The sequence below is a fragment of the Desarmillaria tabescens genome (genome assembly GCF_030435595.1).
Source record: "Desarmillaria tabescens strain CCBAS 213 chromosome Unknown EV420scaffold_30, whole genome shotgun sequence".
NCBI lineage: Eukaryota > Fungi > Basidiomycota > Agaricomycetes > Agaricales > Physalacriaceae > Desarmillaria > Desarmillaria tabescens.
Window position 1 is genome coordinate 252,282 of NW_026848329.1, and position 26,157 is coordinate 278,438.

At 45.0% G+C, this 26,157-nt stretch overlaps 11 protein-coding genes across 11 annotated transcripts; 10 read left to right on the forward strand and 1 right to left on the reverse strand.

Annotated features, from left to right (window-relative positions):
* Window positions 1–2,543: 2,543 nt before the first annotated feature.
* On the forward strand, window positions 2,544–5,590 carry EV420DRAFT_1482082 (uncharacterized protein; the record flags this gene model as incomplete). The annotated part of the gene is made up of 10 exons (XM_060469849.1): window positions 2,544–2,692; window positions 2,917–3,088; window positions 3,442–3,622; window positions 3,731–3,774; window positions 3,934–4,015; window positions 4,135–4,239; window positions 4,290–4,352; window positions 4,799–4,873; window positions 4,898–4,999; window positions 5,079–5,590. The coding sequence occupies 10 exons, from the start codon at window positions 2,544–2,546 to the stop codon at window positions 5,588–5,590; spliced, it is 1,485 nt and encodes a 494-aa protein (XP_060328111.1).
* A 1,933-nt stretch (window positions 5,591–7,523) lies between these two features.
* On the forward strand, window positions 7,524–8,487 carry EV420DRAFT_1482083 (uncharacterized protein; the record flags this gene model as incomplete). Its single annotated transcript, XM_060469850.1, has 5 exons — window positions 7,524–7,584; window positions 7,627–7,719; window positions 7,758–7,818; window positions 7,844–8,021; window positions 8,269–8,487. The coding sequence occupies 5 exons, from the start codon at window positions 7,524–7,526 to the stop codon at window positions 8,485–8,487; spliced, it is 612 nt and encodes a 203-aa protein (XP_060328112.1).
* Window positions 8,488–10,263: 1,776 nt separating this feature from the next.
* Window positions 10,264–10,827, forward strand: EV420DRAFT_1244352 (uncharacterized protein; the record flags this gene model as incomplete). The annotated part of the gene is given in 2 exon segments (XM_060466666.1): window positions 10,264–10,525; window positions 10,544–10,827. Coding segments are annotated over 2 exon segments (546 nt in total), but the record flags the coding sequence as incomplete, so codon positions are not given.
* A 525-nt stretch (window positions 10,828–11,352) lies between these two features.
* EV420DRAFT_1246074 (uncharacterized protein) lies at window positions 11,353–12,681 on the forward strand (the record flags this gene model as incomplete). Its single annotated transcript, XM_060466691.1, has 2 exons — window positions 11,353–12,316; window positions 12,482–12,681. Coding segments are annotated over 2 exons (1,164 nt in total), but the record flags the coding sequence as incomplete, so codon positions are not given.
* Window positions 12,682–12,969: 288 nt separating this feature from the next.
* On the forward strand, window positions 12,970–13,191 carry EV420DRAFT_1244913 (uncharacterized protein; the record flags this gene model as incomplete). Its single annotated transcript, XM_060466674.1, has 1 exon — window positions 12,970–13,191. A coding segment is annotated over one exon (222 nt), but the record flags the coding sequence as incomplete, so codon positions are not given.
* A 522-nt stretch (window positions 13,192–13,713) lies between these two features.
* On the forward strand, window positions 13,714–13,881 carry EV420DRAFT_1239330 (uncharacterized protein; the record flags this gene model as incomplete). The annotated part of the gene is made up of 1 exon (XM_060466617.1): window positions 13,714–13,881. A coding segment is annotated over one exon (168 nt), but the record flags the coding sequence as incomplete, so codon positions are not given.
* Window positions 13,882–14,076: 195 nt separating this feature from the next.
* On the forward strand, window positions 14,077–14,589 carry EV420DRAFT_1273710 (uncharacterized protein; the record flags this gene model as incomplete). Its single annotated transcript, XM_060467780.1, has 2 exons — window positions 14,077–14,357; window positions 14,421–14,589. The coding sequence occupies 2 exons, from the start codon at window positions 14,077–14,079 to the stop codon at window positions 14,587–14,589; spliced, it is 450 nt and encodes a 149-aa protein (XP_060328117.1).
* Window positions 14,590–14,661: 72 nt separating this feature from the next.
* On the forward strand, window positions 14,662–14,910 carry EV420DRAFT_1242221 (uncharacterized protein; the record flags this gene model as incomplete). The annotated part of the gene is made up of 1 exon (XM_060466646.1): window positions 14,662–14,910. A coding segment is annotated over one exon (249 nt), but the record flags the coding sequence as incomplete, so codon positions are not given.
* A 63-nt stretch (window positions 14,911–14,973) lies between these two features.
* On the forward strand, window positions 14,974–15,195 carry EV420DRAFT_1237176 (uncharacterized protein; the record flags this gene model as incomplete). The annotated part of the gene is made up of 1 exon (XM_060466596.1): window positions 14,974–15,195. A coding segment is annotated over one exon (222 nt), but the record flags the coding sequence as incomplete, so codon positions are not given.
* A 1,582-nt stretch (window positions 15,196–16,777) lies between these two features.
* EV420DRAFT_1645633 (uncharacterized protein) lies at window positions 16,778–17,811 on the forward strand (the record flags this gene model as incomplete). Its single annotated transcript, XM_060477803.1, has 2 exons — window positions 16,778–17,360; window positions 17,411–17,811. 2 exons carry the CDS (start codon window positions 16,778–16,780, stop codon window positions 17,809–17,811), a joined length of 984 nt encoding a protein of 327 aa, XP_060328120.1.
* Window positions 17,812–19,621: 1,810 nt separating this feature from the next.
* On the reverse strand, window positions 19,622–21,726 carry EV420DRAFT_1482086 (uncharacterized protein; the record flags this gene model as incomplete). The annotated part of the gene is made up of 8 exons (XM_060469851.1): window positions 19,622–19,895; window positions 19,955–20,166; window positions 20,227–20,277; window positions 20,350–20,429; window positions 20,523–20,619; window positions 21,002–21,041; window positions 21,092–21,504; window positions 21,562–21,726. The coding sequence occupies 8 exons, from the start codon at window positions 21,724–21,726 to the stop codon at window positions 19,622–19,624; spliced, it is 1,332 nt and encodes a 443-aa protein (XP_060328121.1).
* Window positions 21,727–26,157: the final 4,431 nt, after the last annotated feature.

Below are 26,157 nucleotides of genomic sequence, written 5' to 3' on the forward strand. Positions count from 1 at the left end.
GCTGAGGCTAGGCAAGAGGAAGAGGTCACCAACAATTCATGGTCTGTCTCCTCCTAAATCAGTGAAGTAGTCATCCTTCCTCTCTACATTGTTCTGGCTTTGACGAAAAATACAGGAATTTTTCCGCCCTCAAGAAGTACTACTGGCTCACATCAAGAAACATTCCTCGATTTATCCATCCCTGGGCCAATGTACAGGGAATCGTACTCCACAGATTTATGGTTAAGGGGATTCTTGAATCGCTTGCTGAAGATGAGGAGGAAAAGGCTGAGGACGATAGCGACAGTGAGACAAAGGAACCTGAGATGCCAGAGTGAGTACCAAGTGCATATATTGATATAAATTACTGACAACCGTGTAGAAATTTCCGATTTATGCACTCCTATATGCACATCATGACATTCCTCTTCCCGTGTTTCGAGGTGCACATCAGTCAACTAGAGGACCTGGGGTCAGACGATCTATTGAGGGCAGTCTTTGAGATTTTTGCAGCGGTATTTGTCTTTTCCTCTAAAGTACACTAGCTGACTGTTGATAGATAAACGCAGGAGCCCGTAGTGGTCGCTCAGATGATACGACAAAAATCAGTGATAACATCATGCGTCTTTCAACCAAGGACCTTACCGATGAGACACTGCTCCCAACTCTCAAGAAATACCAACGTGGATTCAACCACATCCACATGGCTCGCCTTCTATGCCCTCAGCGTTGGTTAGATCAGTTTGATGAAGATCCTCAGTATCGATTTCGTTCCTTCTCATTGCTTAATGACCCTGACTCTACCCTTGATAATAGTGCAATGATGGTTAAGCTGCAGACCAAGGTAACAACACGATACCTTCCATCGTATCTGTATGATTCAGGGCTTGTCGATCCTTCTGATCCTCGTAAGGGTCTCTTTCGAGGCCATACTTGCATTCGGGTTTGAGCTCCTCACTTAATTTGTAACTGGTACTAAAGCCTTTCTAGTCATTCCGTGCAATTTTTCTAGGGAATGCAGAACACGACGCATCTGACTTACACAGCACTGTCAAAGGAAAGCTGAACCTCAAGACCGCGTCGGAGGAAATGATTGTATATGCTGCTGTACAGGTACATTTTTGATCTGTTATCAATATGATCCTCATTCGCTATGCTAGGCATGATTCGCATTATCGTCTTGCACTACATGGGGGGATCAGAGTGACGGCTTCAACCTCGAACAGTATAACCACAAGTTATCAAGAGTTTTCCTGGATTCGATCAATGAAAATGGCGATACATGGGCACAAGAAACTGTTGAATTCTACACTATGTACGTCTCCACTCCTTCATCAATTCTGGTTTACAACATTGTCTCTTTATAGCGAGATCTTGAAACCCAAGACTGATGAGGACCAAGAAGAAGTTGATGATGATGATGATGAATCGATAATGAAGAGGAACCACGAAGCACGCATCAAAGAACGAGTGGCTGTGGCTGCAGCTGCTGATGAAGAACTTGGCGATAACGAATCCAATGTGATGCCTTGATGGTTCAGAGGTGAGTTGTGCTCGTATAGTCTAGTGACATTGTGCTAATCTCCGACTCTACTTAGCTTCAACTATGGTACTTGGCCCTGTTTCTGTCCGACTTTGCTTCTCTCACTGGTGCATGGACTGCTGTATGACTCGTTTGCTCCCTTTAACGCTCTTGCTCTGCTTGCTGCTTACCTGTATGCTTATCTGATGCTTTCATCTTTCTCTGCTCATAACTCAGTGTACTGTCTAAAATTTCGCTGTGTTAATAAATTACTTTCTAATACATTGGCGACGTCAACTGCAAGAGAACCTGAGGGTGTGCGGCAATATGTCTACCCATCTGTGAGCTGTCAGTTCCTATCAGATCTGGCCTTTCTTACTCGAGCGAGTAAGCCTCGCAATACCGATCGAGACCGTAGCAGAATGCATAGAACACCACAGAAGTGCCCTGATTGCACTCTGATTGTACCCAGAACAGACGATATGGGGGTCAAAGGTCTGGGACACCTGTGGTTGGTGGCCAAGATCCATAAAGATTGCCCAGATCAGGTCAGGGCGACTTGATCACAGGCAATGGTATCGGTCTGACCAAGATCACATGGCTCAGGTTTTGGTGATGGGTGCAATGCCTGTACTCCTGTTTATGGCGAACCCCACCTGCATCATCGAACAGGAGTGATACCCCTATTTGATATGTCTTCAGTCACCCATCTCTTGGCATTCTCCCATTGTGCATGTTCCTGGTCGTATGCCAATTTCTGTCACCGTCAATACGGAACTCTTCGTTCATCAGTGTTCACTTTCATTCGTAATTGAGGAGGATCTGTCAACAGATATTGTTCTTGGTTTTGATTGGTTTTCTCAGCTGGCGTCGTATGCCACCGACCATTCTTGTATGTTTGTTTCAATCGTTTTCTTTTATTACCTCAAGCTGTCTTTCCTAGATGCCTCTGGGCATCGAACACGTTTACATAGGTTAATGGATATATACCATAGCCTTTGTAACCCTGTGTCAGCTCAGTTCATTCCGCTTGCATCCAATGATGTCATGGTCCACAATCTGTTTGGCCATGGGTTGGTCATTAACACCACATGTGCAGGTCATGAACTGTATCATGAGCAGATCATGGAGCATATACTGGCAGGACTCTGCGCAGGAGGAAGAGGCACGCTTTGCCGTGACTATGTGCAGGTCTGCAAGAGCTCACGGGTTTTTCCTCATGTGTTCTGTGTTGCGTCCGTTGTCTCTTCAGGTGTCATAGAGCAGGTTAGCCCTTCTGCATTGTCCTGTTATTCATGTGTATTTGCTCCTCACGTCAATCGCAACAAGAGATGATCGACTGTTGTGGGAGCTCAGCACTGACTTGACCGCCTGCATTATGTGTCCTTCACTGACGAGCCATCTTACTTGCTCAGGATAGTGAATGCCGAGTTTGAGAGGATGCCCTTGGCTGAGCTGGTGGACATTGCGAAAGCTCATTGCCTCGAGATGTCTGATGGAGACGGGCCTGAGGAGTACAGGAGTTCTGTTGTGGAGCATTTGTTTTTTGGACACTGTTTATCTTGGGTTGATACACTCGTTTCTGATGTACCCCTCAGTTGTCTTGATTTTCTGGCCGAGTTTTACTACCCTCATCGCGATTCATAGGTTACGCTGTATAATTTATGCAGAGTTATGTATGATTACAGTTTGCAGCAATCTTGGGACTAGGTCGATGACCTCCATGTTTTTCCCCCTCCCCCTGTCTGTCTACTGGATTGGCTCGCTTATCTATTCTTTGCGTGCGCTCTCTTTCTTGTCTTTCCATCATGACTGATACCTTTGGTTTGGGCTTTCAATGAGATGCTCTTCTTCATACCGATGCTTATGTCAGATGTAACTGACTGAAAGATGTCCTGGTATGGCAACGTATTGACAATGTTGACTATCCATCTTTGCAGGACCCTCAGGATAGTGGTGGACGTAGGCTGAATTTGCCCACTCCAGGTGTATTCACTTTTGTTGTGGTTGCGAGTAGCGCTGCTCGGCTCAACAAGTTGTCAGGTGTTGGTGATTATCACGTGGCTAATCCCAAGCTGTTGGCCAAACTGAAATGGGTACTGCATTTCACTTGTCCTCGAGGTACGCCTTTTCAAGAGGACTGGGACGTTGGGATTTCGGTGCTTCAGCATGTGCAGCATCTTAAGACTTCTGGTGTTCCCAATGATATGATTATTATTTGTGAATCAGGGGCTGCGGAGCTGAGAACGACATCACGGATGTTCAAGCCAAAGGTGAGTCCTAATTTAGTTTTTGATTTTTATCATGTCTGATTATTTTCAGTCGACTTCTGACATGGATGCTGCTACTAGGAATTACATCATGCCTGCAGAGCATTGACAGGAGTACATCATGACGACCAGATGATATGCTCTTGACCCTATTGATATCAGGTCATATACTGGGCGGTCGGTCGTCATGGGTTCCCTTGCGGAGGATACAGTGGGTGGTTCTTTGTGTCTAGTATCATTCAAGGTATGTGATTTTACTGTTCGCATCAATTAGCTGTTCAATTTAAAAGGTGATACATTACTTTGTCGCTTCTGTTCAGAGGGAGTCGTTTAGCACTTTGCTGGAATCTATCCGTGTGTTAGTTCCACGTCAGCAGATGAAGAAGACCATTCGCAAATTGTCTGTTATGCCACCTTGTCCTTCATCAAGTTTTAACGTGTTCACGCCCTTCTTTGGCATTCAAGACAGTGTGTTTCTCCTCGATCGTTGCGATGGCATTATTGACTGATTCAATAAGAGGGGATGTCCATCGTTGCGAGCAGCATCGGATGTACGGATGACGAGCGTAGTCACAGATCTGGTATGTTTTTGAACTGTTTGGGGGGGTCTGTTGTGAACTCTTATCGGTGTTATTGGCAGGCTGCACTACCATCGATGCAGAATCGGAAACAGATTGTATTGCTGATATTATCGGTCTTGAGTGAAGGTTGACAGAAGGATGCTTTACATGTGTGGTATTGAACTATTGGTCGCTGTAGCATGAATATAATGTTAGAACAACAAACATAGATAGTATATCAGCATAGGAAATCAGCGATATTATGAATATACTCCTGAGCAGTAGTTTCCATTGGTCATAATCGGCTTTGGATCGGCTGAGGTTTAATAATTTGATGCTCCGATGTCCTGAGATAGTGATCCTTCCGTAGGGTCTTGCATGTTTGTTCAGCACATCAGATATGGAATTTGTTTCTCTGACCGGTCTTTCCATCACTTGAGTCTCTTATTGCAAAGAATCTCATTCAGTGATTGCTTCTCGGCTCTTGGCTTCTATCAAACCACAGGAAATGGCAGTGTACCAGTCAAGCATCCTGGTTAATGGTGCGCATGGATTTGCTACTCTAGTGGTTGATTTGGATATAGTGGAAACAGCTGAATGGGATCTGTTGGTTGGTGACGATATTGTCAGGGCATATGAGGATATATTTAATACCCATTCTGGAGGAGGTGAGTGCATTGCTTGATTCCGATGTTCCTGGCTCAAACGATTTGTGTGTTGAAGGGTCTGTGTGAACTCCCACAACAGAAGACAGGTCGCACCCAGATCTTGAGATGGAACAGAGCACTCCTTGCTCCATCCTTGTCGAGTCAGGTTGTGATGAGCAGGAACATCGCAACAAGGCTGGCACATGTGTAGGATCAGCTCAGGGCGATCCTATCATGTCCTTGATGGATCGTGTCATTGGGGAACCTTCTGTATCCCCAGCAGATGATCCTGTCGACAGACATAATACTGCTTCATGTATGGCCGATGGCACAGGCTTATGCAATAACGTCGATACCACCACTCAGGAGGATTCAGAGCATGTCGTCTCAGGCACATCGGGTGACTCGTCTATGCCAGCGGTCAATGAACTCAGTGTTCTGTTACTTGGTCACATGGGTCAGGGGTCAGCTGTATCTTTGTTTGATTGTGATCCAGCTCGATTATATGATATAGCCCGAGAGCATGGACTGTCTGTTCGTGCTAAAGATGGTTTGGATGCTATCCGTTTGATGATTCTACGACACCTTTTGCTGGGCGATTGCTTCCGTTGACACGCGTGCAACGCATTCACACATGTAATTTTGCGAATTCTAGGAATGCAAACATGTGTGTGCCCCGTGAATAATATTAGAGTGCATGTAAGGCATAGAGTGCTACACACTGAGGCAGAAAGCACTATAATAAAAATAATATGAGTAGAGTGCATGGCTTAGACTTAGAACGGCACACTTGTGTCATTTAAGTGTGCAGTCTCAGTGCTTATACACACACACTGTGCCCTCCTCTGCAGTGTATCACTCAATTAAATTCACTGAAGATAATATATTGAAGGTGCTTTGTGCTACATTGATCTATGACGCGCGAACCCTGCTGATCTGGCAATCACCGAGAAACGTCATCCTGAACGAAGAATCAACAAGTCCGGATACTCTAAGGAGTTCTCGGCCAGAGAGAAATAAAACCCGCTGCCCATATGAAATATTAAACTAGAAATGGTTGCGCGGCAACCAATAAAATAAAACTCGCTCACTAGATAAGTTGCATGGCACTGTAATTAAATCCACAGAGCCAATAAGAAGACACATGCCACATGGCACGACGAGGCTAGGTCTTGCCAAGTGGAGAAAACAGCGGTAGCATGCGCACCGACACGGAGTGCTGAGTAAAATAATGATTACTATCACTATGGCTGACGCGGCACACAAGAGAAGGGAGTCCGAGGTGGAGCATTGTCTATTTTCAGTATTTACATTTCATATAGTTAATGGTAAATATAAGAGTGGTAGTTACAGGTAGTTAGCAAGTTTTCAGACCCCCGCAGTTGTACTATGAAGCAGCGTGCTTAGTGTACGATGAAAGGATTTTATTTGAAGCTTCGAGTGAGAGAGTATTATTGAACTTAGAATTATTTTGAACACTTTGAGAGCTCGCGAGGCACACCTTGCTCGAGCACGCTTGATTTGTTCAAGTAAAGTACAGTAATTGATTGCGCTCTACTTAGAGAATATTGTATTGTGATAACTTGAATGTGCATTTGTGTTTTTTTTGGAACTTGTTTGTGAATTCCGAGTTATTGCAAGTGGCAGAGGTTCGAACCCTTTGGCTTGTCAGTAATCTCTGAGGTTTTTTTGGTTCATTCCCAAGTGGCATAGGTTCAAACCCTGTGGCTTGTGGATGTGTTTTCTGTGTTTGTGTATCTCTGGATCGCATAGGTTAGAACCCTGTGGATCTACGAACGGGTTTTGAAGTGTTTTCTGCTTGGAGTGCAAGGCTTTAAGTCGTGTTAAGTGTATTGTGAAATGTTGTGGACACTTGTGTGTTGCGCGCGACGTATTTTGAGGGTTATACGTTCTTGTAGAACATTTGGAGGCTTGCGAAATAATACTTTTGCCTTGAGGCCGAGCGATTCTGTCGCTCACCTCCTGTTCCAAAAGCATTTGGACTTAGAAGATTATTATATTGCTAAGCGCACTATATTATATTGTAACGTGCAAGGATTATTTCAATACTACTGCTATTGTGTGCTTGTATCGTACATCACCCCCGAACTACTGAGGGTTTGTGTGTGTGTGAGTGTGAGTGTGGGTGTGTTAGTGTTATATACGCTAGTGCATTTCTAGCTTGGCATGCACAGAGCCTCTTCACCATTCCAAGCATGTGCAGCACATTCACGGCTCAAGGGTGCCCCATGTAGAAATACAGTGCCATCGCCTTTCTGCATCATGTACTTCCCCGAAGTCCCTATCTTTAGAATGCCTCCGATTTGTACAGTTGTATTCTACTAGGGTTGCTCATCTGCCAACGGAAATTTTCATGCATATTGTATGGTCGATCGGGTACACAGGTGCATCATCCTGTCAGCATGTAGTTGAGTTTTTAAACGATTTCATGAGTAGAATCAAACATTCTCTGTCACATCTGGACATAGTAAAGGATTTGCTGGGGCCCTATGTGCTTGCAGTGGCAAGAATGCATGCAATTCCTATGTCAAAGTCAGACACCACCAAGGTCTTAAAGGCTAAAGTGCAGGAGCATTTCAGAGAAGGTGTGTGCATGTTGAATGCTGTTGGTGCTCATGAAGCAATAGATGTTGGCACACATAATAGGACCAGGGTTAAATGGATGGACGAGTACTTACTGTCGATTGACATGCTGGTGGATCGGATGAGCCATCGTGCTTGTAAGTGGTTGATCAGCTCACATGGACTTTCTGGAAAGGTCGATACTCGCCACGGATGTCGGAAGATAATACATGGATATATCACCACTTTGAGAAAAGGTAAGTGGCAGGAAGAATACATCAGGGCCTGTGCTGCCAAGCGCTTAGAACAACATGCTACTGAACTTGATGAGTTTAATAACAAGGTGGAAAATATATGGAATGTGTGGCCACAGATCATGTCATCTGATGTTAAAGAGAAGATTCTTCATGAGTTCATGGAAGAAACCGGGAGTGAAGCACTTCGTTGTCGTACATGTGCGGTATGTGCAGAGAATCGACCGGTACAGGAAATTAAAGATGTGTGGGCAGATGAGCATGACTTAAGTTGTTTAAGTGTGTCGGACAATTCAAGAGCAGGGGATGTCCTAACATGGTCTGGCACTTCTGTGCCACTCCCTTTTCAACACGGTCCTCTTGCTGGTCTACAGCTAGATCGTCATGGAATTCAAATTGCGGAAAATGGAGATGTGTCTTTGTCTATCTATCTGTTCAGGTTGTCATAAGTAGGTGAAATGTAAGGAAGTACCAAAATTCAGCCTTGCCAACAAATTATTTATTGGAGAAATTCCTCCTGAGCTTAGTGATTTGACAATTATTGAAGAGAGTATGATAGCACTGTGTCGATCGAAATGCTATATCTTCCAGTTGAAGGCTGATGACCTGGACATTGAATCCGCCGATTTACAGAAGGGAGTAAAAGGACATGTGATCGTATACCCTCAATGACTGTCACACATTGCTACAAGTCTTCCACCTTCCATAGAAGAAATAACTTCACTGATGATGAGCCTCCAGGCTCTGTACGCTCAGAATTCGTGGATTTTACCAGATAGCTAATTCCCCAGCCACCACACAAACCTACTATTTCAATCCTGGCAATATTGCTTAATGCTGCCAATTATCCTTCCCCACTTGTACCCCACATCAATTACGCACCCCTTTCATTAAGTCCACCAGTCTTCTTTCATTAATTCCGCCAGGCACCTGATTGTTGATCTCATGGAATTAGAATCTCATCTGATTGCCTAGCACAGCCGCAATTCCGCAGCACAGCCACAATTCCGCAGCACAAATAGCAATTCCATGGCATCAGCTCTAATGCTGTGACCTTTCCTCAGTCTTTACTAAGGCTGTTATACCACCAAGAGATTGCCACAAGCATCTACTTCAGTACACTTGCTTCAATGTACTTTGCCGCAGCAACACAGCAGCTCAAAATTCCGGAGATCAGTGGCATTCTTGCTAATCACTTCATCTATATGCGGTAAAGCCATATGGGTGCTGTTACTTTCGAACCACAGTACACAGTAAAACCATATGGATGCTGTTACTTTAGAACCTTGGGAACATGTGTTTGGTATCATTTCTTACTAATCTATGTACTACGGACTTACTAAGGACTCGCTTCAAGTATTCTAAATTTATTCTGGACTTGTAGTATAAAAGCTAGTATACACCACGGAAAATAGGGAGTTGCTAGACAGAAGTTACTGGACACTAGCTATCATCCACATTATCGACCACCATTATCACTTGTACTTGCTAGGAGATAGACAATAACAACATAGTCACTCCAAGTTATACTCTCTGTCACGGCTTTTCTTCTAACGGTATTGGTGTATGCTCATATTGTGCCAATACATGGAATTTGGTGTCCACAACTCGCTTTTATCTTTTAATCTGCCAGTATCATTTCACTTTCACCAGCCAGGATCATTTTCATCAGTTTTCACCTTCTACGTCACCATCGTTTTACCCAGCTCAGTTCAGGATCGTTACGTCCCCATGTGGACTCAGATTAGGATCGTTATTGCCACCAGTAGCATCTGTCATGGAATTTCGGTCAACAGCTTCAGTATAGGATCATCAGTCATGGTATTTGGTATCTTGCCGTCAGTTTCAGTATAGGATAGTCTCCGTGTAGACTCAGGATTAGTATTAGTTTCATTTTGCCATCGTTAACCTCAGTATAGTTTCAGTATCAGTCCAGCCCAGTCCCAGCCATCATTTTGCCGTCACTAGTTCCCCCTCATATCATCGCCAGTTCATCTTATCTTTGTTTTACCGCCAGTTTCTCATTTCTCGACTACAGTCTTTGTTTATTGCCATCACGGTATTTGTTATCTTGCCAACGGTATTTCTCTTTGACAGCATTTTCTCTAATTCCATCAACATCGCCCATGGCTTTTACTAGTTAAATTGCCATCACTTCGTTCATGGTTTGCCAGTATTCCCAGTTATACCGGATTCTGTTCCTTCTCGTCTATCGAGACCCTTCCCAGCTTACAGCCAACATTTTCTAGTACTCAATCATTAAGGGTACTACTTCGCTGACTGAAAAGTCGCAGTGTATACTTGCATTCTTGAGGAATTCATCACATGGAGGTGCACTGAAACACTTGCACAACAACAAAGCCTTTATTGCCGCTACGCGCCATTTGCCATGAACTCCTCTAGAGTTTTGGTTTTTGCCATTGCCACGGAAGTTTAGGCTCATCACTGATTTGCATCTTGTTTGTCGGTTCTGAGAAGCTGAGCGATTCATGGCTAAGAGATCATGCTAAACTGCTTGCAGTGAGTGGAGCACGAGTTAGATGTGCATTAAAGTGGCTGAAACAGCACAATCCTCTTTATTCGGACATCATGTTCAATGAGGATGTACTACGTGAATTAGATGAGAATCCCATTCTTCCTATATCTATTCAGCATGTCTTACTGTCCATTGCAGGAGATTCATTGACATCAAGATATGAAGCACCTATGGGTTCTGATTGAATATCAGATACCAGTCCAATGCCATCAGACAATGTGCCTTTCGAGAACATTGTCATAACGGATGTGGATGGTGGTGTGTCTTCTAACAACCTTCGGGCAGTGGCTGTGCATCATATAAAGAGGAAAGGTGGTGGGTACATTGAACTTCCTCATGATCTGGTACCAGCTGAAGAGTTTTATAATCCAGTTTTGTTTCCTATGATGTATCTGACGCTTTTTCTGTATGGCAGAGGGGGGATGGAGGATCATTCTCGTGTTAAGCTGATATTGTTAAAGGCTCATGTAAAACATTATTTCTTATTGAACGATACACGGTTCCAGCGCCATCATTCCTTCCAATTCTCTGCATTCACCATGCTCCAGCACCGGTCTATGTTACTACACACAAGTCTTAAAGTAAAAAAGTCGAGTTTCCCATCAGTAGCTCACCATTTTGCTCAGGTTTCAGCAGCTGCTTTGCATGTGGTCATGGAACAGGTATCCAGAGGCGATCTCACTACAGCCAACAGTGATGATGAACAACAGGCTCTTGAATTGATGAAGGAGATCTGAGCAGTCACCACTTATGTCACCGGTTCTAGTTCATCTCGAACTGTCATGCATAATGAGATTCATGGTTTGATGATGGACCAAGGTCCACCTAGTTTTTATATCACGATAAATCCAGCTGATGTTTATAATCCCATTGTTAAATTTCTTGGGGGAGAGGACATTGATGTAAATTGTTTGTTGCCTGGGGATATACCTCAATTTCAGGATCAGAGTATTTTGGTGGCCAAGAATCCTGCTATTGCCACCCGATTCTTCAATCTGTACATGAAGGCATTCATAAAGTGTATTTTGGGATATTCGCCGGATGAGTTTCATCTCAAAGAGGGTGTGTTAGGGATCACAAAAGCATACTATGGGTGTGTTGAGGTGCAGGGTCATGGAACATTGCATTGCCATATGCTGGTGTGGCTGGTAGGAGGACTTGATCCTAATGAGATCAAGGAGCGAATATTGGAGGCGGGCGACGATGAATTTAAGGATCGATTGTTCCGTTATCTGGATGATAGTTTGAGTAACTATATACCGGATTTGCCTATGGAATGTGACACCGTATTGTCAGATGGATTCCATGCTGCATCTGTATGCAGAGATGATGTTGGAATCATGGATGGTAAACCTGATCTGCCTCTGGTTCAGCAAGATCTTCATAATCTTGTCATTGATTGTCAAGTGCACAAACATGCTAAGACGTGCTATAAGTATTGTCCTTACCCGCTCCCAAAAGTATGTCGATTCGACCTTGATGCAGATAACATTAACCTGGAAACTTATTTCGATTATGAAAAGGGTGAGCTCTGCCTGTGGTGCTTGGACGGGCTGGTCAATAATTTCAACGAGACCATTCTTTGTGCAGTTCAATGTAACATGGACATAAAATTTATTGGTTCCAGAGCTTCTGCTAAAGCTGTTCTGTATTATGTCACCAATTACATTACCAAGTCTCAACTGAAGACACATGTCACGTATGCTGCATTAGAGCTGTCCGTTAAGAAACTTGGTGAATATGACCTGCTTGAAGATGAGATAACCGTCAGAGCAAAACGGTTGCTTCAGAGATGTGCCTATGCAATGTTGTCGCATCAGGAACTGTCTGCACAGCAGGTTTCATCATACCTTATGGAATACGAGGATCACTTCACCAGTCATGAATTTCAGGGGTTGTATTGGACGAGTTTCGAGTCGTATATCAAAAAACAGATGCCCTCCCCAGAATGCAAGCCTTTAAAGGGTGTATCTCCAATTGCAAAAGATCATCCGGCAGTAGAGGAACCAGGCGATGCTGTAGATGCTGGCCCTGAGGAATTGGTTGGTACGTCTCAGTGAGGTGTACCTGATTCAAATACTGGTATGCAGGCTGTCCACAGCATGTTGAACCAGAGTGTTACAGGAGAAGAAGGTGAAGATGATTTGATGCCAGACCATGAAAATGATGATACTGACACAGAGGAGGACTATAACAATGCTGTCCAAGTCGATGATGTTGTTCTGGCAGACGAGGAGGTTCTTGTAGAGTTAGATGACTTTGGATGGCTCATGGCACGAGGATCTCATGTTTCTGACTATGTGATGCAAGGGCCTGCTTTAAAGGATGTAAGTGTATGGGATTACATGGCTCGAGTGAGGAAAGAGCACATATCTAGGATACAATGTAGGCCTGTCATTGAAGAAGATGATGATAGTGATGCTGAATCAGATGATGGCAATGATGGAAACATACCACTAGAATCAATCACGGATGGTGATTGGACTTCTGCAGAGATCATGTTACAGGATAGACACATAAAACGGCCGAAGTTCAAATTTGTGCGTGGGCACAATGACTGCAGCATGCATTTCCAGTTGGTGTGCCAACCTGGTAAGCATCATGTGCCCATTCCATTGGGTCCTGCCATACCCCATTGGGATCGAAAGGATTTGTATCCGAGGTACTGCAGGCTAATGCTGTTATTGTTTAAGCCTTGGGTTTCTGCCGGGGATTTGCATGATGTCGGTCAGACCTGGGAAACTGCATTCTCTGAATTTATTAAGATGGCAGGTCCAGAGGTATTGAAGGTGATAAATAATATGCAAATAATGCATGAATGTAAGGACAGCAGAGATGATCACTTCGCCGCTTGTCACCTGAGAAAGTCTTCTGCATCTGCATTCAGCCAAGGGGAATCTTCACGAGATGATGATGACTTTGGAGGTGACAGAGACACTGAGGAAGCGATTCTTCACCATTTACAGAGCTTAGAACAGGCGTGGTCAGACAAAGTATTGTATTCTAATGGCAATGTTTCTAGGTGTATGGAACAGGCAGAGGGGTTAGGGATGTTTGCTGTTAAGCCTGGCATGCATAAGTGTGAAACATCGACTCAGTCTGAGATAATGGTGACTGACGAATCTGACCAGATGGAATCTCTGTGGTTTCAAGAATACGAAGATAGATGAATGGAGTCGAAAAAAGCGACCATGGATGGTGAGTCTGGAAGCAAGCAAAAGAACAAGTCTACTGCTGGTAAGGCTAAAAAGGCTACCATTAACGATGGAACAGCATTTAGAGAAGCGTTTGTTTCAGGAATTACTTACACACTGTCTCTGAGACAAGACATACCAGCTGCGGTTATTGAGAAGTCCGTGAACATCAATGCGGCGATTGAGAACTGGACTTTGAATGCCAAACAGAGTCGCGCTTTTCGTATCATTGCAGAACATTTGTTAAAACCCAGTGGAAAGCCCCTTCACATGTTTTTAGGTGGGCCGGGCGGTACGGGCAAATTGCATGTCATTAGTGCACTGCATGACTTCTTTCAGTGTCGCAATCAGGAGTGAAGATTCAGGCTGTTGTCCTACACTGGAGTTGCTGCCAGGAATATTTTGGATATGACGTTGCATTCCACTCTGCTGCTAAATCAACGTGGTTGATGATGTAACCAGTCGAAGTCTAAATGCGACTTGCTGTCCATGTGGCAGGGCATTGACTATTTATTTGTTGACAAGGTATCGATGGTGGGTACGAAGCTGTTAGTCCAAATCTTGAATGCTCTGTGCGTGGCCAAAGAAGATTCATCTGCTTTCGGAGGCATAAACATAATATTTGCTGGCAATTTTGCGCAGCTTCCTCCTGTCAGAGATAGTAAGTTGTTTGCTCAAGTGGATCGTACTAGAGGTACAGATAGTGCACTGACAATGATACAGGGTCGACTCTTGTGGTTGTCCGTAGATACTGTCATCATTCTTCACCAGGTCATGAGGCAAGAAGGTGATAAAAATGCAAGTTTTGTAGAGTTACTAAATTGACTAAGAGTGGGCCAGTGCACTATGAGCGATTTTCAAATGCTGAATAGTAGAATAGCGGATAGGGTTCGACCTGATTGGACAAGCAAAGAATGGTTGGCTTCACCGCTGATTGTATCAGAAAATGCAGTGAAGGATGCATTTAATCGAAGAGCTACAGAGGCTTTTGCAGCTAGAACAGGAAGGAAGCTTCATTATTATTATGCAGATGACATGCATTGAGGCAGAAGCATTGGCGATGGCGACCTGTGCACTCACCTTCAGGACTTGACTTCAGGAACCACTAGTCGGTGTCTCGGTGCTTTGCCACTAGTCATTGGAATGCCTGTAATGATTATGCAGAATTTTGATGTAGAGGGTGGTATTGTGAACGGTGCAACTCGCATACTAGAAAAAGTGCGTTATCATTTAGATGACGATGGAAGACATATTGTGTTGTCTTGCATAATCAAGATTCCATCAATGACTGGGGAGCCTTTATCTGGGCTACAAGAATCGCAAGCAGTCGCTTTGCAAGACACGGTCAATTTACAATTCAGGCATCCCCACTCACATAAATGTTTGCAAATTAAGTGTCGTCAAGTGCCTGTGATGCCTGTGTTCATGATGACAGCTCATAAAGCTCAAGGGCAGATGCTTGAGAACATCGTGGTCAATCTCGAGAACTGTCAGGGTACTGAGGCACCCTATGTAATGATCTCGAGGGTCAAAACATTAGACGGTTTGATTATATTGAGAGACTATAAGTTTTCTCGGTTGAGTACTCAACAGTCTGAAGACTATAGAAAAGAAGACAGATGGTTGAACATCTTGCATCTACTGACCGTAAAATGTATCGGTACTACTTGTGAGAGCAAGGCAGCAGAAGCAGAGTTAAATCGAATATGTAAGAATGTAGATCCATTGGCACTGTACATTCCAGATGGTAGCATGGTGGTTAATGGAGGCACTACAGAACTTGACGTCGTTCTAGGTGCTGTTGACACGATGTATGAAACATACAATAATGCCGATAGCAGTGCATCCCCACACTCCCAATTGAGTAAGAGAAAACAGGCCCAATCTGGCATGGCGATTGCATCGGCGTCTGCTAAAAAGATGAAGTTAACCGATATGAGGTGACACAATGTTCGAAACAATGAACCTCCTCAAAAGAAGAATGCTCTTGACATTGCTGCAGAACATAAGCAGTCTCGAAGGCAGATCACCAAAGAAAGAAATCACAAGTGAGTGATTGAAATTACCACAATCGGCTGTGATCGTATTAATGGGGTTAAGGTTTTGGCTGATCGTGTCCATTATCATTTCGTATGCATTCGCAACCTGATGTCTTTCTGTCCCCTGTCATGTAACTGGCCTTGAGTCCGCACCTCCTGAAGCTGGGATTGAAGATGGAAGCCCTGTCATGTCGGATCGGACAATGAGCAACTGCTTTTATATGCTGTGTGCTAATGATGGGGGCACCCTCCTTGCCTCCCCCTCTCCCCCTCCCTACCACCTGAGCTATTTCTCGCTGCTCGAGTCATCTGGCTCTTTTGTCTTCATATGTACACTATCTATTTCATCTCATTGTGTGATATTAATTGCTACTTGAGTACAGTTAACTCATGAACATCGCTGAGCCTGCAGCAGCAGTTGCTGGATCCCAGGCTTTGTTGACAGATTTTGGTTTCACAACGACCAGTATACTCATCTCTACTAATACGACTGCGACAGTGACAGTACCCAAATTAGCGTTGCCCTCTTGGGACGTGTCTTCCAGTGACGAATGGCACTCCAAGGATGAGTCAGAGTCCTTGGTATTGGAACTGGAGTCAGAGTCCGAATCAAGCAGTGAGAAATTCAGGAATCGAGGTCCCCCTCGTCCTTCCTTGATGAGTCCATTCACGCTGTTTGATGTGATCTATGTCTTGTCTATGGATGGCAATGATAGTGATGATTCGTGAGGGTGACTTTAACTTTTGAATCGGGTGGAGCTGACACTATTCTTGCTGTAGGGATTGCGATCTTGAGGCTGTTCTATCCCATGAGTAACCTTTGCACTTCGTTTTTTAATCTTAATGTTTATATGTGTCCTAGGTAAAACATATGGCCCGATTAGAACTACAGTGTATACTGAGACTATTATCCACAACAGGTTGTCTTCCTATTATCGCTCCTTAATCCTGACTGACATGGATGTGCTAGTCAACAACTACCTTTCCCTCAGGAGATTATTGATTGCATCGCAGCTTTTGCATGCATGGGCAGTCTCGAACCTGGTGACACATACTGCGTATCCATGTGATTGACCATGAAGCGCCTTTCTATGTTGGCACGATGTTTCTGATAGGTGCCACAGCTGTCTCTCTACCACTGAGCCATTCTCTGGAAGACATGACCCATAGAGCTTTGGTGTGACATTTTGTCCATGAATGATGAGCTTTTCAAGGCCGTTCATCACGTTGAGTTGCTGGGATGGATGGAGAGCGATTCGAGTACTCTGCCGATGTTTATCTCTTTGGTTGATCATGGTTACTCTCTCCTCACTATCTCGATACACTCCATCCACTTCAATAACAAGCATGTCCTCACGCTCTCGCCTATAGTTGCCCTGTTTTGTCGACTTCACTTGGAGGGATGTTCTTATGATGACGATATGTTGTTGCATCTTCTTCGTTCGTCTTCATGGTTGGACATGTTGGAAGTTGGTGTGCCTGATCGCTGCATATTTACAAACCTCAGCAAGGGGTCAGTACCAACCACAGACATGTTGTCTTCTGCTGTTGGCAGCATGTTGGAGTCTCACTTGCTCTGCACTTTCTATTATGTCACAGAATATGGTGTTAATTACCTATTTGAAAGTCCATGCTTCAGATCCCTTGTGGCCTTGATGACCCGTTGTCTTCACGATCTATACATTCGTGTGGATCATAAATCATTCCAGTATGTGCAGGACCTAGTCGATCATTCAGGAAGTACTTTGCAATCTGTGGATATTGTGACCAATAATTGTGAGTCTGACCCGTTCGCTGTTGGACTAGTTTCGCTTATCCTAGTGTAGGGCCCCCCCTTGCTGCATCTATGAGTCTTGATCTCAGTGGACACTCTGTGCTTGAGTTGCTGACATTGGGGCAGGACTCCCCTCATCTTGCATTGCTTATCGATGCGCTATTGTCCTATAGGAACCCGTCGACTTTGCGTGACTTAACACTCATGATACAGTTGAAGTATGGTTATCAGTCCAATGCTGCTTGGAGGCGACTCTTTGCAGTCTTCATGGATCATCCATGGTTCACCAAGCTCGAAAAGTTGAACATAGATGTCTTTGCATATACGGCTAGGCATGTGTCCGAGCCTGATGTCATTGAACTGGTGGTGTACATCTGGAAGATTTTCAAGGTGCCAGAGATTGGTTTTCCCATCAAGGTGGCTCATAGGTTGGGAATGCATCGGTTTGATTAAGTGGGGTGTCATCTTATGATGATGCCTTCTTTGCACCTTTATCTTCTGTTTCCTTTAGTGTTTCTTCATCCCTATATCCTTTTTATGTTCGAACCATACTTATGATGTTATGTTGACAATATGATTATACGCTAAAATTACAGGCCGTTCTTTTAAATATATATCATCGCTCATAGGGTATATTCTGTCTACCCAGCATGATCAGTTAATGCTAAGGGGTACCATTTCTTATAAAAGGGGCATTGAGGGATAGGGTGCATGTGAGGCGGTCTAATCATCCCCTTCCATTCGCTTTCAGGCACTGTTTGCTTTCTATGGCTGCTCCACTGCATGAAGGTATGTGTTCTGTCTCTATTGTCTGCACATATACTTATTAATATGCAGAAATTGCGCAATTCAAATGTCAGTTTCCCAATGAAGTACAGGAACATATCGCTCTTCTGTCTTGTATCACTGCCCTCGATGCGAAATGATTATCCCTGGTCAATAAAGCACTCCATACCATGGCTCTTCATAGCTTATATCACCGCATTTCAGTTCGCAGAGGGTGGAGGGCCGGTTTCAGCATCAAGATATATCTGAAACATCCTCATCTTCATCCATATGCTCGAACATTCGAACTGGATGCCATTAACATGGATGACGTGGATTGTTTGCCCGACCTTCTTTGTCTTTTTCACTCTAATTTCAACCTGAGTACCCTCATCATCAGCAACCTCGATCTATGCTCGTCTCTCGCACTTGTACTGTGCCGACTCGTGGAACGCTTCCATCATATCATAATATGCACTTGCAAATATGATGATGTGTGGATACCAGCACTCTTAAATTGTTCTCCAAAGTTGAAGATGTTGCACATTGGAGAACGAGTGATGTCCTACCACTGTATCCAACATCCCGATATTGTGGATGTGCTGCGGTCACTGGTACCCCTCTCAGAGGAGAGCTCTTCCCTCACCTCCTTTACATATTACTATGATTCGCCATACCAGCAAACTGCTCCTCCCTACGATGACACTGACAAGGGCACTGTTAAGATGTTTACACCACTTATTGACAATGCCCAGGTTATGGAGATTGTATCATCTAGATTTCTTGACCTACATCAGGTTTGTCTTTACATCCAGCCACAATCTCATGAGTCCGCTCTGTGCCTGTTGTCAGAGGTAGGACGTAGTATGACTTATCTTGATCTGTGTTACGTGTATGGTGCATGTCTTAGGTCTTTACTACACCATATAGCACTATCTCACTGCTATGTGTTAGACCACCATTGTGAAGAAGACACGAAACTGATACTGTCAACGTGTCGCAGTCTCACTGATTTGAAAGTTACATTGCGATTGGACGACGTGTTGATGGTATTGGCGAGTTTGCGTTCCAATGCCAAGCTCACGTCCATACTTGTCAATCTCTATATTACATCTACAATATTCGATGGTAGTCATTGGCATTCTCTCTGAGATAAGATAGAAGCCATGGTTGCCGATCAGCACCACATGCGTATTAATATGTTCACCATGTTGGATGCAGATGTAATCAGTCGAGGAGAATCTCCGGTTGTTGGTGGGGCAATAAAGACATTCGTTACCTATCCAGGATGGGTGACAATACAAGTATATGGTAACGCAAATGGTAGAACCTGTCTGTGTATGAGTTTTGTGTCATTTTGATTGGTCGACCCATACCCATTTGTCCTTGATGTAAACAATTTTCCTGTATAAACTGACTGTCTGTTGAAATTGTTCCTGGCTTCACTGAGCACATCCTATATGACAACCATTGGTACGAAGCATAGGCGAAGAAGTCCCTAAGTTTGTGCGGATGCAAACAATAAATCCCACCGATAATCTGCTCCATCCGATTCATTGGTCTCCTTGCTAACTCTCTGACTGAGCTTTTCTATCTTGCAATTACGTTCGGGTTTCCGAGTGATCTCTGTCGAGCATGCAGGACAAGTCAACGCAGAAACCTGAAGTCCCCTATCTTGTGTGATGTCTGTGGCAAGGATTTTATCTTCCTGGGTACTACCTTTGAACAAGCACCACAGGCAGGAAGGGTGGAAAGTGTCTCCACATGAGAGACTAGTACCCTGATTGTCAGTCGCAGTGCATGCAGTCATAGGTGTTTTCTCTCTACATACCTGTACGCTCTATGCAGAAATTTATTGCATATCCTGCACTTAAGCTCATTCTCCAGGTCCGACATGACCAGATTTATATTGAACGAATCGTTGAGCTTGACTTGTAAACTGTTCATAGTGCGGTATGCGCGATGAAGTTCGACTTTGGCTTGGAACAGATCAGACTGCGTTTGCTCCAAGGACTGCTCGGCCTGCTCATACTGAGCCAAAACCTGCAAATGAATTATGATAAGGACCATTGTTATGGTGTCTGTGATTGTGTAAGGGCTCACCTGACTATACATCAACATCGCAAGATCAAGCTTGCCCTCTATGCTCTCCACCTTTCATTCTGCTGCAATTACTCTCTTTGAGGTGATAAGCATCGGAATACAGTAGAGTGTAAAGAGCAATACCTTTTCCAGAGATTCCATGTAACTGACAAATTGCCATGCATTTGTGAGGAAAATTTTCGATTTGGTAGACATGTATGTCACTGCTAAGGCATGATATTAGTGGTCATGATCCTATGTCGTCCCTCATACAGTATTGCAAATTATCACAGAATTAAGGAGAATTCTGATCTTACCTTGGAGGTTTTGATGCTCAGGGTTAGGGATGCGCAATGCATAAAAGTAATTAGGATAGCCGAAAGGCGGCAAGTTCTGCTGCAAATACATGCCACACTGATTGATCCGGTGTCTGTGATACATGTGAATTTGAGGCATGGTGCGGCTGGACTTACATGTGAGTATCAACAAAGTGGCTTGTCAGGCAACACCAGATTCCGCTTCGTTTACACACTTGAATGTTGTGTCTGCTGTACATTTAACTTGAGGTGTAACATTAGATCGTTATGTCAAGATCCGTTGTGGGCTACACATCGCATTTCAGGTATAGTGATAAATTTGACTACATTATGCTATTCTGTTAAGACTACGCCTAGTTCTCCTTTCGGCGATATAATGATAAGAAAAAGTTGATATATTGAAGCTTTACAAGGTTATAGTCAGACCCTCCCTAAATTGGTTAGCCTGTATGTGTCATCTGCAGTCATCAGCTTCGCACCTTGTTCGATTTCCATCTCGCGATGTAATCCAGACAGAACCTGACATTGAATCATCAGTACGGCTTCTTTACGAGTATCAGCTGGCTTACTTGCTTATCACCTCTTCAAAAAGTTTCATCTCTTTCGCGTCTGGTTCCAAGTCCACAACCTTATCCTTGACCGTCTTCAAGACCAACATGTTTCTGTACCATGTGTCCTCCAGTTCAACGAGCGCAGACAGGTGAGGATTTTTCATGTTATTAAAATCCTGTAAGTTCCTGACCTGCTGCAATGGACAAAAGAACAGCTCCAATGCTTCGTCTGACTGGTCTGTGTACGAGATGGTAGCGTGACTGAGCGCCCGCTTGTATGTGTTCTGGTGGGCATCTCGCACCCATTGGCGAGTGTTGAAATCATCGGTGATGACAGATCTGTTTTTGCACTTTGACAATGCAACAGGTATGGTGTGAGGCTCTGTGGCTGATTTGCTGTAGAACAAACTGGTCTTGATGCATCGGGTCCACTTGGAAGGCATCATGGTATTAGCATATCGTAATATGGGTATCCACAGGGTACTCACCAGACTGTCTTTAACAATCATTGAACACAGATGACCTATACCCTCAGAAGTCAAAACCAGGCGGGCTTCAGTTGGCATCTCAGGTGGTAACCATTCCATCTCCCGCTTGACCACCTTTATCCATCTGTTCAATTTGGCATTGGTTATCTGCGGGTTGGGCAGCATCAAGCTATTGAATACGCATACAATCAACCGCTGACATATAGGGTCACTTATTGTCAGCCAGCAACAGGCAAATGAATATGCATATGATCAACCAACAGCATATAGGGTCGCTTGTCGCAACAGAGGGGTGCGTGCATTCGTGATCAGGATGGATAGGATGTTAAAGTTTCTCACAGCGTTATGGTTAAAATCCTTCTACCCATGATAGATGCCATTTTTACACCGTATCACTGTTCAGGCTTGTCAAGTGGCCCGCAGTGTGAGGCTGTTCGTTCACATATTTTCGAAGTACTGCAGCCATTCTTTAACCTGTTGAGTATCTCATCCAAGGTCTGAACACACATGATATCTGTTTCATACCAATTGACAACCGAGTGCCGACAGTAAGTGAGGGTAGTTTCTCTCTGAATGTTCTGATCGTATCATAATTAGAATAGACATGGTCCACCATATCAGGATCTGACTGTAACAGTCCGTTCTTTCCTTCCGGTGATACTAACGGTTCTGCAATCATAACAGATGAATGCGAACATATCTGGGTGACTTTCAATGCATGGTCCGCTTCTTCAATAGATGTGATTCAATAAGGTAATGGATCCATATGTACTTATATGTCAAGGTCCTCATTTACATCTAGTTCTAAGGACATCCTGCGTTTCTTGGGAGGATGTCCATCCTTAAGTCGACCATGACCTTGTTCACGAACAATGGTATTCATTGCCTGCAGAAGAGTGAGCTGAAGTAGATGAGTTTCACGTTAAGACCTACCTCACTGCTTCGTCAGTCAATTATGGCAACAGAATCAAGACAAAGTTGAACCTGGCCTTTCCCATTAAAATGGACGATGCGGAAAGAAATTCCCATGTTTACGAAGTCTCCAACTTTCAATGTACCCAGGTGCATCTATTATGACTTTACCCCTATTTTCCTTATCTTATCTTATCCTTATCCCTTGGAACCCCGGACCTGCCTATCTTATCTCTCAGACCCATGATATTCCGCCAGCACATTCCTTACCTGCTTACCCAGTTGTCGTCACCCCAGTTCATCACTGCTGCCCTCAGGTGACCAACGACCCACATGTGCCATCATGCTTCTCTTGATGGCATCATGCTTCTTAGTAGTTGGACAAGAGTCGACCGCCAGTCAAGGGTGGTCTGTGGGATGCAGCCCATTCAGACGGAGTCCTGTGCAGATACAGGTGATATGTGCCCTTTACTCTCATTCGTCAGGAGTACACTTCTTTTAGTGTCCTCACTCCTCATTCATTGAAAGATGCACTTCTCATGGCATGCGCCCTTGTAGACACTACTCTTAGTATGAGCCTAACATGTATTTAAGCTAGCCTACACTGTGGCCTTAGACCCCAGCTTCGGCTAAGGTTATATACTCCTAACTCTTACAAGCTCCTTGCTTTTGCTATAAAGTGACGCCTAACTTCTTGCAATCTACCAATGCCTCTCTAACACTGAATCACTGAATGCGAGTGACAGGATAGAGATCAGCTTTGGCGAAGGTTCGAGTTAGTGCTTAACAATTAGCCGAAGCTTGCCCTTACTACCCTTACCATTGTCAATGGTAACTGTACCGTTTCAAGGCAGTCACTGTTATACTTCCAAAGAAAAAAGAAACCTTCAGCCCGTTATTTAAAATGGCACCCACCATACCCTGAGATCATAAACATTCGTTGTGATACAACAAACTTTATGCTGCTCATCCCCTCAGACCGCACCGCCATTATCTTCGGAAGTACCTTCAGTATTTTGACACTAGTAACTGCAGTCGCAGTTCTCCATATCCTCTGACCAACCCAATGCCAAAGAGCACCAACCCCCAGAAGAGGGACAGTACATGGACTCAATGGCTCATCAACAGGAACCTCATGAACAACAAGCACCATCTGGCTCCAGTCCCTCACACCACAGCCAAGGGGGGAGTGAGACACACTTCGACACCCCTTACCCAACAGAGAAGACTGAGCCCCCACACTCAAGCTTCAGGGTGAGGATCAGCGAGATGGTGAAGGCAAAGAATCCCTTCAGGAAGAAGACCTCGGACGACTCAGCATCCCTCCAGACGATGGAGACGACCGAGTCGACCCAAGGTTCACCACCGAGTATTGGACCAATACAGATGGGTCCTGGGATGCCATGACCTGGGGTGACGACAATGACTCCTGGGAGTCAGCAATCTCCTCCACAGAGTTATCAGCAGCCATCCCAGGGTTCGATGACGATGGAGAGCATCTCTATCGAAGGGGAATGAGTGGGTTCTACATTGACACATTCAACCAAATCATCCATGGATGAACCAGGCGAAGAACCACCTTTGAAGAAGGTGAAAACCTGTTCCTCCCTGCCCGGGAATGAGGGGAAGTATGGGGAGTACCTGACACAGGAGGACATTGAAGAGATGAATCTCCCAAGCCGGAGTGGTATGACGCTCCAACCTCTCCCACGTCATACACCCCCGATGGAACCTACAGAGTTGAAGGACCCCTGTCCTGGTGGGACGACAAGTCCGTCCATGAGTCAGACTTTGTTTGGCCTTCCCCCCACCCTGAGTCCGAAATCCTACCCTGAATGATTATCACCATCGCCGACCTCAGAGATTTTGCAGAGCCTCGCTTTGCCCATATCTCAGAAATGTACACTAACGACGCCGCTGGAGATGGAACCAATGACGTCATATTCACAGAGTACTCCTACAGTAATAATGACAAGCTCCCAGAGTACTACACCCACCCAGGATCCCCGATTAATGAGGGTCAGTGGGTCATCTTTCCAGGAGACACCCCCGAGGGGGACAGGATTCTCGATTGGTTTGCCGGAGACCAACCCTTTCCAGACCCTGTCATCCTCCCGAACCGTGTCCCGAGGGAGCTTGAACAGACCCCTCCCCATCCATACCCCTACTGCAACTGCCCCATCTGTCGCCGTCTCAGAGCCCTGGCCACAATCGAGTATGAGGGAGCAAAACCCCCTGACGAGCTTGAACCCTTCCTTGCCCCTGAAGGAGGGTTCTTACCCAATGGATATGATGGAGGGTTCCTCCCTCCCAGAGGACTATGGCCCTGGATCTGGAGATGTGAAGATGCCCTGGAGATCTGTGATGAGTACTGCCGATACTTCTGGGGCGTATGGCAGTGGAACGATGACTGGTATGCAGGATATACAATATTCTCCAGATACCAGATCATCGGCTACCTGCCCAATCACGACAACAGGGCAGATCCCTGGACCAGAACCGGGATGGTCATCGAACAATGGCTCCAGGAGGATGAGCCCAGCAACCCTCCCAGTAGAAGCCCCTCCTATGACCCACCCGAGTTCGTCCAAAACTCAAGCACAGGGGCTTATGGATCGACAAATATATGATCTAACATGGCAGCAAATGTTAGAATGGACTAGCAGATGACTACGGTACAATGTAGATTGGACCACGTCTGACCAAGGACAAGCATATAATGCTGCAGAACTAGGTTCTGAGTTGGAAGACAAGATACTTCAAACCGAGACCTGGTATCATGCTGCGCTTGACTGGAACAGAATACACCCTGACTGTCCCATAGCACCAGGAAGGCACTATGGTGAAGAGTCATTCCCTGACCTGGGAATAGTAGGCCCAGAAAACCCGATTTCGGATACCGTCTGGGCACCCTCCAACACCCTAGGACTTGAGGCAGCAGGAGGCACCTTCCATGCCCGTAGCATGGCCAGCAAAGCCTCACAAACTGTGCCAACAGGAAAGGCAGGTGGACCAGCACCCGCTGCTCCCGGAGGAGGTGGCAGTGGCCCGGGAGGACCAGGAGGCGGAGGAGGACCTCCACTAGTACCACCTCGACCTCCAGCACAACCACCGTCACCGCGTAGTGATCAAACTCTCTGATCACTACTGTGATCCACCAATCTCCCACTACCCCCTGATCCGCCAGACAGTTGGGTTATTCCCGATGGACAACCCAACCCTTGGGGAAACGTAAAACCAACGCTGATAGAAGTCTCCAATAAATTCCATGGGAAGGCCAGCGACTTAGATCGCTTCTTTAATCACTGCGAATACTACTTCAAGGTCTTTGCCCAATACTTTGCCCTCAATGAAGCATATGGGTATGGCCTGAGTCGAGTAGTCTTTGCAGCCCACCGTTTTGGTGGGGAAGCGATGACCTGGTGGGTCCACCAGCAATGACACTACAAGGACCCACACAGTGGGAGACATCACCTTCCCTCCTGGGAAACCTTCCAGGAAAACATCTGAACACATTTCAGGGAGGTAGCGGAGGTTCAAATCAAGTGGATGCAATGGAAGAAACTGCAACAAGCGCAGTTTAAGACAGCCATCGAATTCTTCGAGAGATTCGAACAACTGGCTGTGGAAGCCAAGCGCTTCCACAATGACGAGGAAATGGAGGAAATTGTCGCCCTCGCAATC